The sequence below is a fragment of the Polyergus mexicanus genome, unplaced genomic scaffold (genome assembly GCF_030449975.1).
Source record: "Polyergus mexicanus isolate NDT 795.1 unplaced genomic scaffold, iyPolMexi1.0 SCAF_27, whole genome shotgun sequence".
Classification (NCBI taxonomy): Eukaryota; Metazoa; Arthropoda; class Insecta; order Hymenoptera; family Formicidae; genus Polyergus; species Polyergus mexicanus.
The window spans coordinates 2,890,022-2,906,252 of NW_027223347.1; the positions used below are offsets into that span (position 1 = coordinate 2,890,022).

At 26.8% G+C, this 16,231-nt stretch overlaps 1 protein-coding gene across 1 annotated transcript in view; it reads right to left on the reverse strand.

Annotated features, from left to right (window-relative positions):
• Positions 1 to 5,129, reverse strand: part of LOC138943492 (histone-lysine N-methyltransferase 2D) — a 42,194-nt gene extending 37,065 nt beyond the window's left edge. Inside the window, 7 exon segments of the mRNA XM_070314341.1 lie at positions 487 to 604; positions 1,503 to 1,749; positions 2,008 to 2,244; positions 2,518 to 2,706; positions 3,197 to 3,374; positions 4,059 to 4,287; positions 4,939 to 5,129. Of these exon segments, the coding sequence (XP_070170442.1) occupies positions 487 to 604; positions 1,503 to 1,749; positions 2,008 to 2,244; positions 2,518 to 2,706; positions 3,197 to 3,374; positions 4,059 to 4,215 (1,126 nt within the window). The 5' untranslated portion in view covers positions 4,216 to 4,287; positions 4,939 to 5,129.
• Positions 5,130 to 16,231: the final 11,102 nt, after the last annotated feature.

A 16,231-nucleotide genomic window follows, 5' to 3' on the forward strand; every position in this document is an offset into this window, starting at 1 on the left:
CTGGATGACAGATTAATAACTACAAAACTATTATATATATATATATATATATGTATATATATATACATTTTTTTTTTTTGTAAATTTGATTCTCTTATTATGCTGTTCTCTTTCTTATTATGCTGCTATTCCATTATTCACATTTGATGTTAGAGTAAAAAAGTAAATAAAAAAGCACGAGATATTTTCATTTTACAGGTATTCAAATATATTTAAATAAATCTTTAGAGTGGTAAAAATAGAGATTAAAAAAAGTTATAGGATAGAGAAAATGCTCGACGATATTAGAATAGCAAAAGATGCCTGTGTGTGTACATATTAATTTAAATAATTTTTTATTTATACATAACGATAAAATTGTTCTGCTTTTTATTATAATATCATTATAATAATTGCTTTTTCTTTTTTTACTTATATTTAAAGATTGAATGATAAAAATCTAAGAATGGGATTTTTATTGACACTGTTTAGCAATGAGAAACTTACGCAAGAGCGGGACTTGGCCAAGATGCTGGCTGCAGAAAAGAGTCAGACTTTTGGTATCCTGAAAGCAACTATTGGCTGCGGCACACGGGAAATGGAAATAACGATTGCACGATGCCACCTGTTGAATGTCGCAGTCGATTATAATCATGAAATTGTAATTATGTGTAATGTAAATATTTTGAAATAAGATAAGAAAAAAATCATTAAATTTTTAATTTTAATCTTTATAATTATAATTATTTACTTTTATATATATATATATATATATATATATATATATATATATATACAGGCCCAAATGTTCCGGTCATACTTTGAGATTTTATAGAAAATTTAATTCTGAACAAAAAGTTTCTTATAAACATGGGTCGAAAAATGCTTCCTTAAAAAGTTAACGCCCAAAAACCTCTGAAATCACAATTATTTTATATATTTTTACAAATATCAGAGAAAAAATGCGTTTTTTAACAAAAAGTATCCAAACAAAAGTTGTAGAAAATTATCTTTCAAATGAAATCAAAATAATTATAGTATGTTCCATAGGTTTTGAGATAACCAGTTTTAAATGTACAAAAAAATATTTTTTCAGCTATCGACAATAGAGCTTTTTAAAAATACTCTTCATTCATGCTGTTATGGCCTAGCTATGAAAGAAAGATTGTTATTCTTTATTTTTTTTTATTTTTTCCAAGAAATTTATTAAGTTTTATTTTCCTTTTGAGTGATAACTTTTTAAAGAAACATTTTTCAATCCATATTTATATAGGTAACTTTTTGTTCAGAATTAAATTTTCTATAAAATCCTAAAGTTTGGCTGGAACATTTGGGCCCATCCTGTATATGTAATTTTTTATAAATATAATTATACTATTATAAATACTTAAAAAATTATACTACTATATTATTTATAAATATAATTATATTTGTATTCTTTTTTATTTCTATTATAAAATCTTTTATATTTCATATTAAGAACTTATTAATGATGATATAATAATGGCTAAGTTACAACTTACTTTGCAAGGAATTCCAGCACCATAGTGCGAGCAATAAGCGCAACGTTTGCAAGAAGCTTGCAAAACGGCGCGACAAGTCAATTCTGGTGCCAAATCTTGACTGTTACTTGACCAAATAATGCACGATTGATGAACGTAGTAATGGCCGGTTAACGGTTCAAATAGAGCTCCAACTTCTGGCTCCTCCGAATAGCCCACGATTGTCAGTTCTTCCACCGGCTCCGTAAAATTTGTTAGACTAGTATTCCTATAAAATAATAATAATAATAATAATAATAATAATAATAATAATAATAATAATATGTAAATATAAACTTTTAAATTTTAATTTCCCTGGTAGATTTTTTATAAGTGACTACAATATTGCTTTCTTATACAATTTTTAATATTAAAGATAACATATATTACATACACAATTTTTAATATAAAATATAATATATATAGATAATCTATATACATTATTTTATAGATATTTAACATTAATATAGCATAATATAATTCTTACCTGCATTTAGCTAGGCTCTTCTGTCTACGGCAGGTAACAGCAGCTCCAGGTCCAGCCGCACGCGGACTTTTATCTCCAGAGACAGTAATATCAATAAGACATCGATCAGTAGTTGTTTCATCGCGGTTTGTTGATTTTTCAGGAGTAAAGCCCGGTGGACACGTTAGGCGCAAAAGTTCACCTTGGCCCAGCTGACTCCTCTCGCCTAAATTGCATAATGCGCATGCTTTGCCCGGCCTAGAAATATATTTATAATTCTAATTTAAATAATAATTAAAAAATATTTAAATTTACATTAAATTTTCCTTTTTTTTTAATTCTTTTGTATGTAATTTATATTGAAGGATGATTATATTGCAAAATATTAATAAAGAACGCTTTTTTTTTTAATACAATACAAATACAATACAAATACATATACAAATAATTGTAAAGATTTCAATTTTTAGAACAATATATAATTATTACTTGAACTTTAAAATAGTTAAAAAAGATTAAGTAGATTTTTACCATTGTTCAGGAAAATAAGGGGGCTCCTCAGGTGCTGGCATCGATCTATCACCTGTGTTTCCTCCCGATTCGCCACCGTCCATAGTGGCGTCGTCCATCCCGCTGGTACGTAAAGGACTTGGCGATTCTGAATGTGTATCATCATCTTTGCTTTTGGTACGACGCGGTATACCTCTTGCATATCCTAGTCTGAATACAAAATATAAAATGCAAAAATATATATTATAAAACATTATATATATATAGAGTGTCCAACAAGTGAGTGACCAAACGAAAGATGAAGGTAGATTGGATCAAACTGAGTCGAAAAGTCCTGAGAGAGAGAGAGAAAACCATTCTTTTTTATAATGCTTAATAAAGGAATTGTTATTGAGTAAAGTCTGGCCATTAAAATCCATTTAAAAAATTCAGTGATTTTTATATGACCTTGACAGTGCTATTCAAGGTCATATTAATATTATTATATAATGCGCCACTTAGAGCTCTACAACCTTTGCATGAAACATTTTTCACAAAAATGCGTTGTTTCCTCAAAAAACTGCTGATACAGGCGCTCTGTTACACCCTGTATATATATATATATGTGTGTGTGTGTGTGTGTGTGTGTTCTTACTAAAACTATATAATTAATACACACACAGAGTCATAATCGATAGTAATAACATATTATTAAACAAACCCTTTGCCTCTGGTACTACCCCTTCCAAAAGATCTTCTGTTAGCTCCTCCACGAGTAATACCGAGAGGTCGTTCTTTTCGGGGCCTGCCAGGTCCACGACGAATGTTCAAAGGCTTTCCACCAGGCAATGAGAATTTTTGATATCGCAATGGATCATGGAAAGCTTCATCCGGTGTGACTAATAAAAGAAAAGAAAAAATGAATAAATACCAATATAAATAAGTTTGAACAAAAAAATATTATAAATAAAAATATTACAAAAGAGAGAGAAAGAAAGAAAGGAAAAAAGAAATGTTTAAAAAGAAAAAATTAAACATACAAATATTTAATATTAAATATTGCTTCTCATTAAAAAATTAAAATGTAAGCTCCTGTGTTTTTATTAATAAATATAACATAAATAAATATGAACAATTAAATCCCACAATTATACATATTCTATATATATATTATAAAATTATTTAAAATTGTTTTGTAGATATGATTTAAGATTTTATAAATTTTAATTAAACATATAATTATAAATTTAATCTAAAAAATTTTTTAATGAAACATAGCTTAAACTTAAAGAAAGACATTATAATAAAATTTAAAAATAGCTTATTTTATTAATATTGAAATTAATAATTTATTTCTAAATTACTAAAATTTTTTGGTTTTTTAACCAGACTTTCAATTTTTGTTACAATCTTTACATCCTTTTTCTCTTATCTGTAAAGTTTAATACTTTTATTTAATTGATTTTATGTAATAAACTTTATATTATTTTAATAAATATTGTAATTAATAAATCTTATTATATTCCTAAAAATAACAAAAAAGAATAAAACAATTTTAAAACTGTTAAATTGTAGTTACTAACTGTTACCAGGTGTTGTTGGAGTAGATTGCCCAAGCAATTGGTCCGAATTGGCTGGAGATACTGGTATCCCTGTAGTCTCTTCGTCCTCATCTTCGCCTTCGGAAGCTTCATCCAACTCCATTTCCTCCTCACCTTCAAGACGTGCTTCATCATCCATGGCACCTCTCTCTCTCCCTCTCCCTTTCCTTTCTTCCTATCTCTCTCTCCACCTGGTTTACTCTATACCAATCTAACAAAAATATTTAAAAAATATTATATATATATATATATACAATGTTTTATATAAAATTTATTATATTATATTATATAAAAAATCTAATCGTGCAAAAGTTATCTAAAAATATTTATATGTATAGTATAACTAAGACTTCAATTCTTGTATATAAATTAGAATATTGATTCTTGATGAAACAAAAAAGTATAATACATAAAATAAATGTCTCAACTACAAAACACTTTCCTTCTCTTAAGATTATATAGCAATTAGAAAATACTTTGTTAAAATATTAGTAACATAGTTGAAATATTAGTAACAAAGTTGAAGTCTTATCAACCAAAACATAGATTTTCCTCAAAAATAAAAAAAATTAAGAATATAATTTTTTGATAATTATATATCTAATTTGAGGGATAGAATTTAAAATACCGAAATAATTTTTTCTTCTCTTCCGGCAGAATCTTGTGATCCTCTTCGAAAAAAAAAAAGAGAGAACAGGAGCAAGGAAGGATTAGCATCGCGATGACGGTGTCGGGGCGCCAACGGTGGCGCCGACGAGGGAAGAACGTTCGCCATTACTACGTAAACAGACTCGTCAGGGCGCGCCGCCGCCTGCCCTTGGCGGGGTGTCGCAGCACTCGGCGCCGAGTATAGTCCACGTACCTGAGAATTAACGTCGCTGATAAGGCGACCTGGGTATCATAGTAGAATCAACGGCGGGCTGATGGTAATTGCGGTGGCGGCGATCCAGCCAGGTAAACATGTTGCAGCTAGTGCGAACAAATCTGTGGAAAAAAAAACGTCACATACACAGGTAGAGATACGCAGACAAGGTCTCTGCGCGAACGGAAGAGTACACCGCAAAACGCGACTGACGCACTAGGATCACGGAGAAACGGATATGGGTGGTCAGGTTTACCAAACGTCTCGAAATTTTTTCCTACATTTTATTTGGTGACAATTGAAAAACCCTAAAACGCGCATACTGTGCGCACCGAACGCATCTGTCATCTTCCTTTGTTGAAATGAGATGGAACTACGAGTTATGTTTTTTCTCTCTTCTCCTACGTACTTTTCAAGCTTTATATATTAGCGTTTTCGAATGAACGAGTTTTAATTCATCCCGGATTAACTAATCATTATTTTACCATGAATTCGTCTTTTATTGGGAGAGACGATGCAATAACGTCGTTAATCAATCGTGGGTCGATCAAACCAGGATATCAATCGTGTAATTTTTTCCCTAGAGCGGAAAAGTGAAAAATTTTGCTATTGATTTCAATGCTAATATTTTTCACTTTTCACGTTTCCACCCTAGGGAAAAAGTTACAAGATCGATACTTTGGGAACTTATTAAAAGCTATATAAGGCCGATATTACATTTGTCGTACGACAAACTTTTTAAGCATACTGATTGGCTGCAAAATAGAAAATTTCTCGAGTCTCTAGAAATTAGCTAATCAATGCGCTTAAAAAGTTTGTCGTACAAATGTAATATCGGCCTAAAGCCCGTATCAGACTACGCATTGAAGATTGAGATCGAAGATTAAAGATTGGAATTTGACTAATCAGAACAAAAGGGACTAAAATTTCTTTATTTTGATTGGTCAAATTTCAATCTTCAATCTCAATCTTCAATGCGTAGTCTGATAAGCCCGTATCAGACTACATATTAAAGATTGAAATTTGACCAATCAGGATAAAAGGAACTAAAATTCTCTTGTCCTGATTGGTCAAATTTCAATCTCAATGCATATAGTCCGATACGGTTTATAGGCTCCCAGACTACGCATTGAAAATTGAAGATTAAAAATTAGAATTTGTGGCTAATCAGAATAAAAAGGATAAATTTTCTTTGTCCTGATTGATCAAATGTCAATCTTCAATTTTCAATCTCAATGATCGCGCTCAATAGAGAAAACCAGTATCATTCGAACATGATTATAGTTTTTACTTTTCGAACCAACAAATCAACGTTGACATATTGACAAAATAGGTCCTATGACTTCCGCTATTTTCTCCAACTCTGATTAACTTTATTGTTTATTAACTTAGAGGGTGACCACCCCTCATACAAATTTGTAACAATTTAATTTTTGTATGTAATATAATTATAGATTTTTAAATTCTAATATGGTTGCTTTGTAAATTAATCAACAATTTGTGCCTACCAATGTGATTTAAATTTATTTGATTATCTTGCTGGATTATCATAAAATTTAAAATTTCTCTTGTAATACATGCCATAATTGTATCATTGAATATTTAATATTACCATCCTGCAAGTTTAGTTGGCGAAATGTAAACTACATTGATATAAATAATCATAAAAGTATATAGAGATTGAAAGGAGGTTCTAGGATAGAGAAAGAATTTATTTTCAATGTATTAATAATAAAGAGATTTCATTGTAGAATAATACATTGTTTTTACAATTATATATAATATAAAATATATATTGTACAAATATGGATTTTACATTAAATATTTGACATTTTTATTGATATAATAAGTTCACGCAATATATTCTATTATTATAACATAGATATTACGTATACACATAAATATATACATAGATATTAATTATAATTTAACATTTATTAAATATTTATATTATATAATATAAAAATCATATGTATTTATGTGTGTGTGTGTGTGTATTTCTGTGTGTATGTATATATATATAGGTATGTATGCACGCGTACTTATAGATAATATAATAATATCATGATATATATTATTATATAGTAATTATCATTATTACAATTATTATTATAATTATTCTATAATCATTATATTATTAAAATTAAATCACACATTATTATTATTATTATATAACAAAAGAATATTTTATATTTTAGGCTCTGTGAGGAAAAATATTTTTATTAAAAATGTGCTGTATCACGTTTTCAATATAAAATGAAACGAAACAAAAATCTTCGAAATTCTTCCTTCGCTTTATACCATAAACAAAAGTTGACACGTGTCCCGACCTATTGATAAGCACTTGAGCAGCAGGAGATATGGTAATGTCTTGCCCAGCCTAATCACTCCTGCGGCACTAGTACTTAGGAACAGGACAGAACTTAATCTTTCCATTCTTATAAAGCTTCAAGAATCGTCCCTCAACACCTTCTGCAAATAAAATACATAATGCATAATATAAAATATAATATGAATATTAAAACGGAAAAGATTAATTAATATTAAAACTTAAAACTTAAATAATCGAAGTACAGAAAGAAACTTAAAACTTAAAACTTTCTATTTGTTATAATTTAAAGTTTGATTAGAAATACGTGTAAAAATAGTTCATATATAATCAGAAATAAATATATATAATTATTATATATAAAATATATTCATATATATAATGTGTTCTCTTTCTATTAATATTCTCTGGTCATTTATACGGAAAAAATAATGAGAATAATTGAAAAACTTAATTTTTTTCCAAGAAAAGAAATGCAAAAATATTATTTTTCTAATTATCTTTCATTTACTTTTCTTATTATTTTTCCTGTATTAATGAATAAAGAATATAAAAAAAGAGAACCTATCTATATACATATACAATTATAAATTATTTTTTTCCAAGGAGCATTAAACAAGAAATATTCGTCTTTTTGATCGAATTCTTAAAGATCATTGTTCACATCTCTCTGCAAAAAAAAAAATATATATATATACAGAAAAATATAAAATATAAAATAATAATGATTTCAAAATTTATTTACAGAAATACACATAAAACACGCACACACATTCAATACATATACATATACACAACATATAGATTTCTTGTTCAAAATTTCTGAAATTCTTTGACGATTTTCGCAACACAATTTCATTATATGTTTTATTATTAACATACCGTAATAGCGGAATACCCTGAATTTTTTTTTTTTTTTTTTTTTTTAAGAATAATGAAAGAAAAGCATATCACGCAACGTGTATTACTGACAATGAGTTCCTTTGCCAATTATCTAATCTCGCCGAATATTACCGACAATATGTAGGCTTATTAGGATTAATTAGGATTTCCTGCATCTCTCTGGGGTTATCGTTTTTACTTAAAATAAAGATTATAAGAATAACGATAAAAAAAATTATAATTTTATAATTACATGATAAATATATCAACATTTTTATGTAATAATAATATGTACAAAAGAAAATAATAGCTTTCATAAAACAAAAATTATAAAAGTAGCTATATATATATATATAAGAATTTAAAAAAGAAGATAAAAAAGCATCATATCTTCGCTGAGGTAAAATTATATATATCTATAAATTTATGAAAAAACTTATTATTAGCAGTTATCATTAGTAGTACACCCGGTATATAGCGATGATGCAACGGTAGACAGAGTCGTACTCTATTGAAATAACCTCGAGAGGTCATTAAAGAGTTGCCTACTGTATTCCTCTTTTCTTCTCCACAGTCCTTCCTTTTTTCTTTCACTCATTCTCTCTCTCTCTCTCTCTCTCTCTCTCATTGCTCTGCTTTCAAAAATATTAAAGTTATCGTGTTCTAAATTAAATACAAGCTATCGTGCAATTCTCGGATAATAAATCGCAATAATTAGGCGTCTTTTATGCTACTTTTTGAATACTCGTGTGCTTTCTTATGATGTAGAAAAGTGAAATAAATTCATATTATTGCAAATATGAAAGAGCGAAGAAGGAAAGATTAATTAAATCTTTGATTCCTCTGGTTGGCAATTATCTCATTTTATCTCAATAATCTTATTCATTATCTATAATATACCTAAAAAAATTTGATAAAATTATAATTCCAATAAAATTTTTCAGTTTTTTAACATATGCGCATAATAGAACATATACTCTTAGAACCGAACAACTTTTGTCTGAAACATTTCTTTCTATCTTGCTTTATTTTTTAGATATTTACGTATCTCAATATAAATGCCCCACCCTGTATATATATATATATATATATATATTTTTTTTTACGATTAATGAAGCTATGTTGCTTATTATCTTTTTATGTCGTTCGGATTAAGTTTTAATTATTCGTTAAAGAGGATTAGAAATAATTGCCATTGCAGATTTAATTGCAATGTATAGCATGTCGTATGCATCATGCATATACAAGACAGTCCGTAGAACTCTCACTCTATAATCCCGGAGAAAAAAACATAATTGAAAATATAAAGAAAAAAAAGACATCGATATTAATATATTTGCCAAACAAAATTAATATTTCTAAACTCGAATTTATATTTAATTTCATAACTTTTAATCAATTAATTTAAGAAAAAAAACTCTTGATATTAATATATAATACTCTAATGCTCTTTTAAAAAATTCTTTTGCTTTTTCTATTTTTGTTTTTTATTTATTATTTTTTTTTTTTTTTGTTCGGCAAATATTTTTCAATAAAAGATAACCATTCTAAATAATATATTATGTCATTTGATTGTTATTTGATGTTAATAATTATAAGAAAAAATTTATATTTCTATATTCGTAATTAATTTTTACTTCTTCTCTGTTCTCCTAATTTTATTGCCTTTTTAAATTAATCTATAATTTTCAAATTAATCACTTTAAAAGTTCCATATTTATAATTTTTAAGTAATCGAAAATTATTTAAACGACATTTTAGAATCTTTTATTTCTCTCATTTTCTTATTTTTATCTTCCGTTTTGAAGAAAGCGTATACATTGAAATTGAAGAAGGTATTTTGTAATTCTGAAAATATAATATGCTCTGCGCTCTCTTCATTTCTCTTCGCTTTTTATCACGATGACTTCTTGACCTCGCACGAACGATAGCATAATGTGTGAAACACAAGAGAGAAGAAAGATACGTCTTTAGGGTCAAAATACCAATAATATATTCTATGAAAAATAGGTGAATTTTGAAAAAAGTGACATTAAAAAGATTCTCTTTTAATAATTATTATAGATATGTTGAGAGGGGCAATTAAATCAATTGCGTAATATTTATTAATTTTTTTTTCCAGTTGTTGTTTTTATCTTAAATTTTGAAGATTGAATAGCTCACATAATATTAATGATTTATTGGATTTATTAAGATGAACAAAAAAACTTATATTTGTATCTCTTCCACAAGATTAAAATCTTTCTAATAATTACTGATAGTAACAATGAGCTAATTGAATAAATTGCGCATAAGCTCTTTTTATTCCAACTTTATTCCAATAATTATTAACATCGAACAATTGCTGTACATTTATCATTAGTTGACCGAATACATCATCATTTCGTTACATCAAAATATCATTCGCGTGCGTGCGTGCGTGCGGGAATTATATTGTAAAAAATAAATTAATAAAATTATTATACATACACATATGAATATAATATCTATATGAGAAAATTTTGTTATAATTAAAATAATTATACTAATTGCATTATTTTTAAACAATAATGTATTCAGGATAAGAAATAAAAAATTTTTAAGTTGTTAAATATTAATCAGAATTGATAAAAATTTGAGTTATAAAATTACAATCATATGATTAATTAGTCAATTTATCAATTAAAAAAAAAAAAAAAAAAAAATTATTTTTATAGTAGTCATTCTTCTCATCATTATTCTATTTTATGAGGTTGAGTCCTGTCCCTTTTACCCATCTTCTATGGCGAAGTTTTTAAATGTATTTAAACACTAGTATCATTGTTGAATTGCTCTCACAAAAACGTTATATTTAAATTGACAAGAACTGCTATTGAGAAACATCTATATATGAATCATCAATATTAGTGAGAATTAACATTAATTGGCAATAACCCTCTTTTCTTCTTGTCTTATATTTTTCTGTTTTACTGTCGCCCTCTTTTTATTATCTCTCGATTTTTATTTACATCTTTACACAATCGCCAACGCCAAGAAAGTAATTATTTTTCATCTACAAGAGCATCTCATTAATTTTCCATCTTCTAGCATTAAACTAATTAATATTGAATAGTGCAAATAAAATATTAATTTCTCACGTTTCGAGATGTGTTTTTTTTTTTACCGCAATTCGCGTAATTCAATATAAATGCAGAAATATCTAATAAAAGTCTAAATAATAATTATGAAATAACAAAATAATTATAGAGAAATTTAATTAATGGCGAATAAGAAAAACAATACAATAATTTTTAAAATCATTCATTTAAATTCTTGTTATTGCTTCACATTTAATTAACAGTTATCCTCCGCGATATATTTCAATAATATAATTGTCGGATTTTGGCCGAAACAATCACAGGAAATCGTAAGTAACCTTCGCCCTCTTTCACTCTTTTACCGCATCGAATGTGTATACTAATTTCTTGTATAATTAAAATTAATACGTTTATCTATTATATTTGATATAGTTTATATTTTTTTAATACATATTATTATATAAACGGACATATTTTAGTTTAGCCTGTATATTTAATATATTATTTCTATATTTTAATATGAGAGACAAATGTGCAGATAAAAAAATTTATATATTAAAAATATAATAATATATTATACTTCCCTGCATATATATAACTTCTCTCTGTATAATTTATATTATATATATATATATATATATATATATATATATATATATATATATCTTGTGTTTTATTGTTTATTAATATATATTCTAGATTTTATATTTTTTATTTTACCTATTATTTTCCCTCTTTCTCTCTTCTTCTTTGTCTCTATCTATTTATCTATCTATCTATTTATCTTATAGATTTATTCTCTCTCTCTCTCTCTCTCTCTCTCTCTCTCTCTCTCTCTCTCTCTCTCTCTTATATACATATAGAGTATACATTAAAAGAAACATACGTTAAGAATAATAATTTTATATATATAATTACAAAAATGTTAATATAATAAAAAAATAAAGAAAAATTTGGAAGTATATTAGTACATATATATATATAATACATTTAATTATCACCTTCGATTGATATAAAAATAATTATGTAGAGATTTATCAATTTTTAGTTATTGATAATTATTAATTTACTTAATAATTTTAACTTTAAAAAATCAAGTCTAAACTTTAAATATTTTTTATAAAAGTATATATATATATATTACTTATAAATTGTTTAAATAACAAGTGTTTTAATCATTTTCTAATCTCTAAAATAAATTATATATTAATCCTCTATCGATCTTATTATAAATGAATCCTGTTTGTTACTAGAAATAAATTTGAAAAAAAACCTTATAACGATTAATTGAAAGAGAAATATACAAAGGTATATTCGATTAAATGTGACATTGTTAATATATTTTTTACGCAAAATTTCAATATCGAAAAATCCCGAATTAATCAAGAACTTTATAATATATTTTGTGTACAACAAATAATTAAATTTTACATATATATATATATATATATATATATATATATATATATATATAGTATTTTTTCTCAAAAATCAACAGAATAGTTTTTTTTCTATTTAGTATAAACTAACTAATATAACCAACTTCTCACGTGCGTTTCTTCACTCTGTCCGTTCGTTCACTGAACGCGCTGAATCGCAGCTTTATTCTCGCGCGTGCAGTTTCATGCGACAAAAGGAAAAAAGAAATGAATTCCACTAATGAAACGCGCGAGCGACTGAGCGCTGTATGCCCTTGATTGGTTGGATACAGTAGCATATATTCACATAACACTATCTACCACGGCATTCACAACACGGCGGCGCGACGGCGACTGAGCGCTAAATGTCGTTGATTGGCTTGATATAGTAGAGCGCGCAAGCGCGCGGCGCAATTGGCTCCGCGGTGTGCGCGGGAAATGATTGGTCAATTTAATCCTAGAATGCGCGCTGCATTAAGCATTCAAACAGCGTTCACTCCCTATTAACCAACTATCCGATAATGAGAGAGGAGACAGCTACACAGCGAACGTTATTCTCTGACAGTGTTTTCTGCTATCTTACTTTGTTGCCTTCTCAAGCTATATATATATATTCAAAACCTTCTCTTTTTATTAGCGGCATAATTACAAATTTTGGACTTTCAAATAAGATAATAGGAAAATCTTTCTCTTTCTCTGTCTCCTTCCTTCCCTCTCTCTCTCTCTCTCTCTCTGTTACGTATATATAAATAAAACAATCCGTTTATTGTTTAATTTATGCATAAATATTTATTTGAAATTAAGAAAAGTATTAATAATGTTTGAATATATATAAAATTTTTGTTTATCAAAACTTTATATATATATATATTTTTTTTTTTTTTTTAAGTTCTTAAACATTCTCGAGTGCTAATTACGCCACTGTTTCTCCCTACTTCCGCGACGTCATCGTCGGTCACTCCGTGCTGCAATTTTTTTTCTCTCCCACTCGTTCTGAATCAATTTACCAATTGAAATCAGTGTCGGTCACGGTACTGAATAGTCCACCAACCGACGGCAAATGATCCTGCCTCTCCTCTCTTTTCCCGTCAAGAGGGTAGCTGTTATCAATCAAACTATATTCACCAGTCCGGTAAGGCCCTCATTCAAATCCTGCTCAAAGATTGCGCGCGCCCTCGTCACATAATTCCATTGATAAAAGCCGAAATAAAAACAGAGAGAAGATTCGATAAATTCAGGAAATAAAAAATAGACTAGAAATAGATTCTTTTTCCTTTTGTCTTTGAAATTTAAAGTTTATTCGAAGAAAAAAAAAATACGAAGGATACAGAGAAAATAATAAAAAAATGAATAAATATATTATAAGACTTAAGAAAGATAATTATTTAAATATTTAAATTAAGATAATTTAAAATACAAGATTTTAAATATACATACATAATTTTTAAAAATGTTTAAATGTAATTAAAAATTAATTTCAAATTTAATAAAAATTATATAATAAATATGTATATTACCATGATATTTTTACTAAGCAAAATCGGCGCTCCAGCTTCCTTTATAAAATTTTATTTTTAATATCTCTGATGTTTTATTATAAACTCTTCACGTCGATCGCGCCCACTAGCATGTAAAGTAATTGTGCCAAAGTGAATTTTATAGATTATCACCTACGGCACTACTACTTAACATGCAAATAAGCTGTAGAACTTAGATTTTTTTAATTATTTTACTTTATTGATGTGTGTGTGTGTGTGTGTGTGTAAACTTTATCAATTTTGTAGATTGATCGCTTTTGAATACTCAATCATTGAATACAACGTAAAGAAGATTTCAATAACTACATAAGAATAGAAAAATAATAAATCAACGTGACAAAATTATTAAATAAAGTATGTAAACTATATAAGAAAATATATAGTAAAATTAAAAAAAAATTAAAAAAATGTTAAAAACAAATAAAAGAATTCACAAAATAAATTTTATTAAATTAAATCAGTAATATTTTTGTAATAAAATTTTGTAAATTTTAATACAATATTTTGGCTTACGAGTTATATCTTCAAGATCAAAACAAAGATGATTTATAAGAATTTGTAAATCATCTTTCTTTTTTTATCTTCAATAAAAGAATTAAATAGAATTAAATTCTTTAAAATTAAAAATTTAGTAGAATCTTATAAATAATAATCAAATCTAATCGTAATCTATACATCAAGATTATAATCCACATCTATGTGCGTGTATATATACATATATTATACATACATAAATATATATGTTCACTTTGTTATTTGTTAATTCTCTCATATTTTATTATATGTTTCTTACTCAATTTGTGTTTTAAAATAAAATATTTTTAAATAAAGAATATAAATTTATATGCATGGTGATTGCGAATATCGTAAATTGTACACAATTTACTAGAATTAATTACTGGAATATATATATATATATGTACATTTGTAGAAAATATTAAAATTTGAATTGGTTTTGATTAAAAATTTACCTTCTTTCTTCTTATAGTATGTATACATATATGTTCTTATCATTCGCTATTAACAAGCGAATATGATTTTAACGTCAAATGACGTGCATTTTCTACCTGAAATATTTTTTAAAAGAAATATTTATAATTGTGATTAGCAGACGTAAAACAGATAGTTAGATTCGTGAATGTATCAACGAGCATTTAAATAATCTTTCGCCCATTGTTACGGTCACAAATTGAAATATCTTTATTGCAATCTCCATTACAATTGATGTTGCTTCTTAAGGATCTGAAAAAGATTAAACTTAATTAAGCACAATAATAAATAATAAATTAAATTCAACATGTAAACATAAATGTATACTTACAAAAAAATTGGCAAAGAAAATTATATATAAGTTGCATGTAATCTCATTGTGAGAGATTTATCTCATTGTAAATATGAAATACTTGATAAAAAATATGATAAATTTTATTTTATTTTTTTTTTTTTTAATGTGATAATAAAATAGTATGAAATAAATAAAATCGTATAAAATTTTATCTTCGAAAATATGAAAATGATAGAAGAGCAAAAATACTAAAGTACGTTGGACCCTTATATTCAGACACTTTGAAATGCTATAATAATTTTATGCTTTTTCCCATGCGGGTTTATTTTACCGCAATGAAGCGATATTACTACATAATACCGATTATTCTTTCCTAATAGCCTCTCTTTCTTCCATGTCATTTCTTATTTGAATGTACGAATTTACACATTTTATATACGAGATACTTTTATTTTAAGAAATTGTCGAAGATAATATTTTATGTGAAAGCCAAAAATTGAAATATCGTCTGTTCTCAAAAAATGAAAATGTCTACAAACATATTAACTTCGTTAATATTATATTTTAGTATAATGTGTATGTGTATGTCATTCCCCCTTCCCTGTTAATCTTTTAGTACGAACACTTCACATAACTATAACGATTCACTTTGACACGTAGCAGGACAATGCGTCGATATCGATATGTGGCAGCGGTTTCAGGTGGAATGCCACGAGAAATTTCAGACAAATTACACATGCACAGGTGTTTCTTAAGATATCGCTGCCACATATCTATATATACAT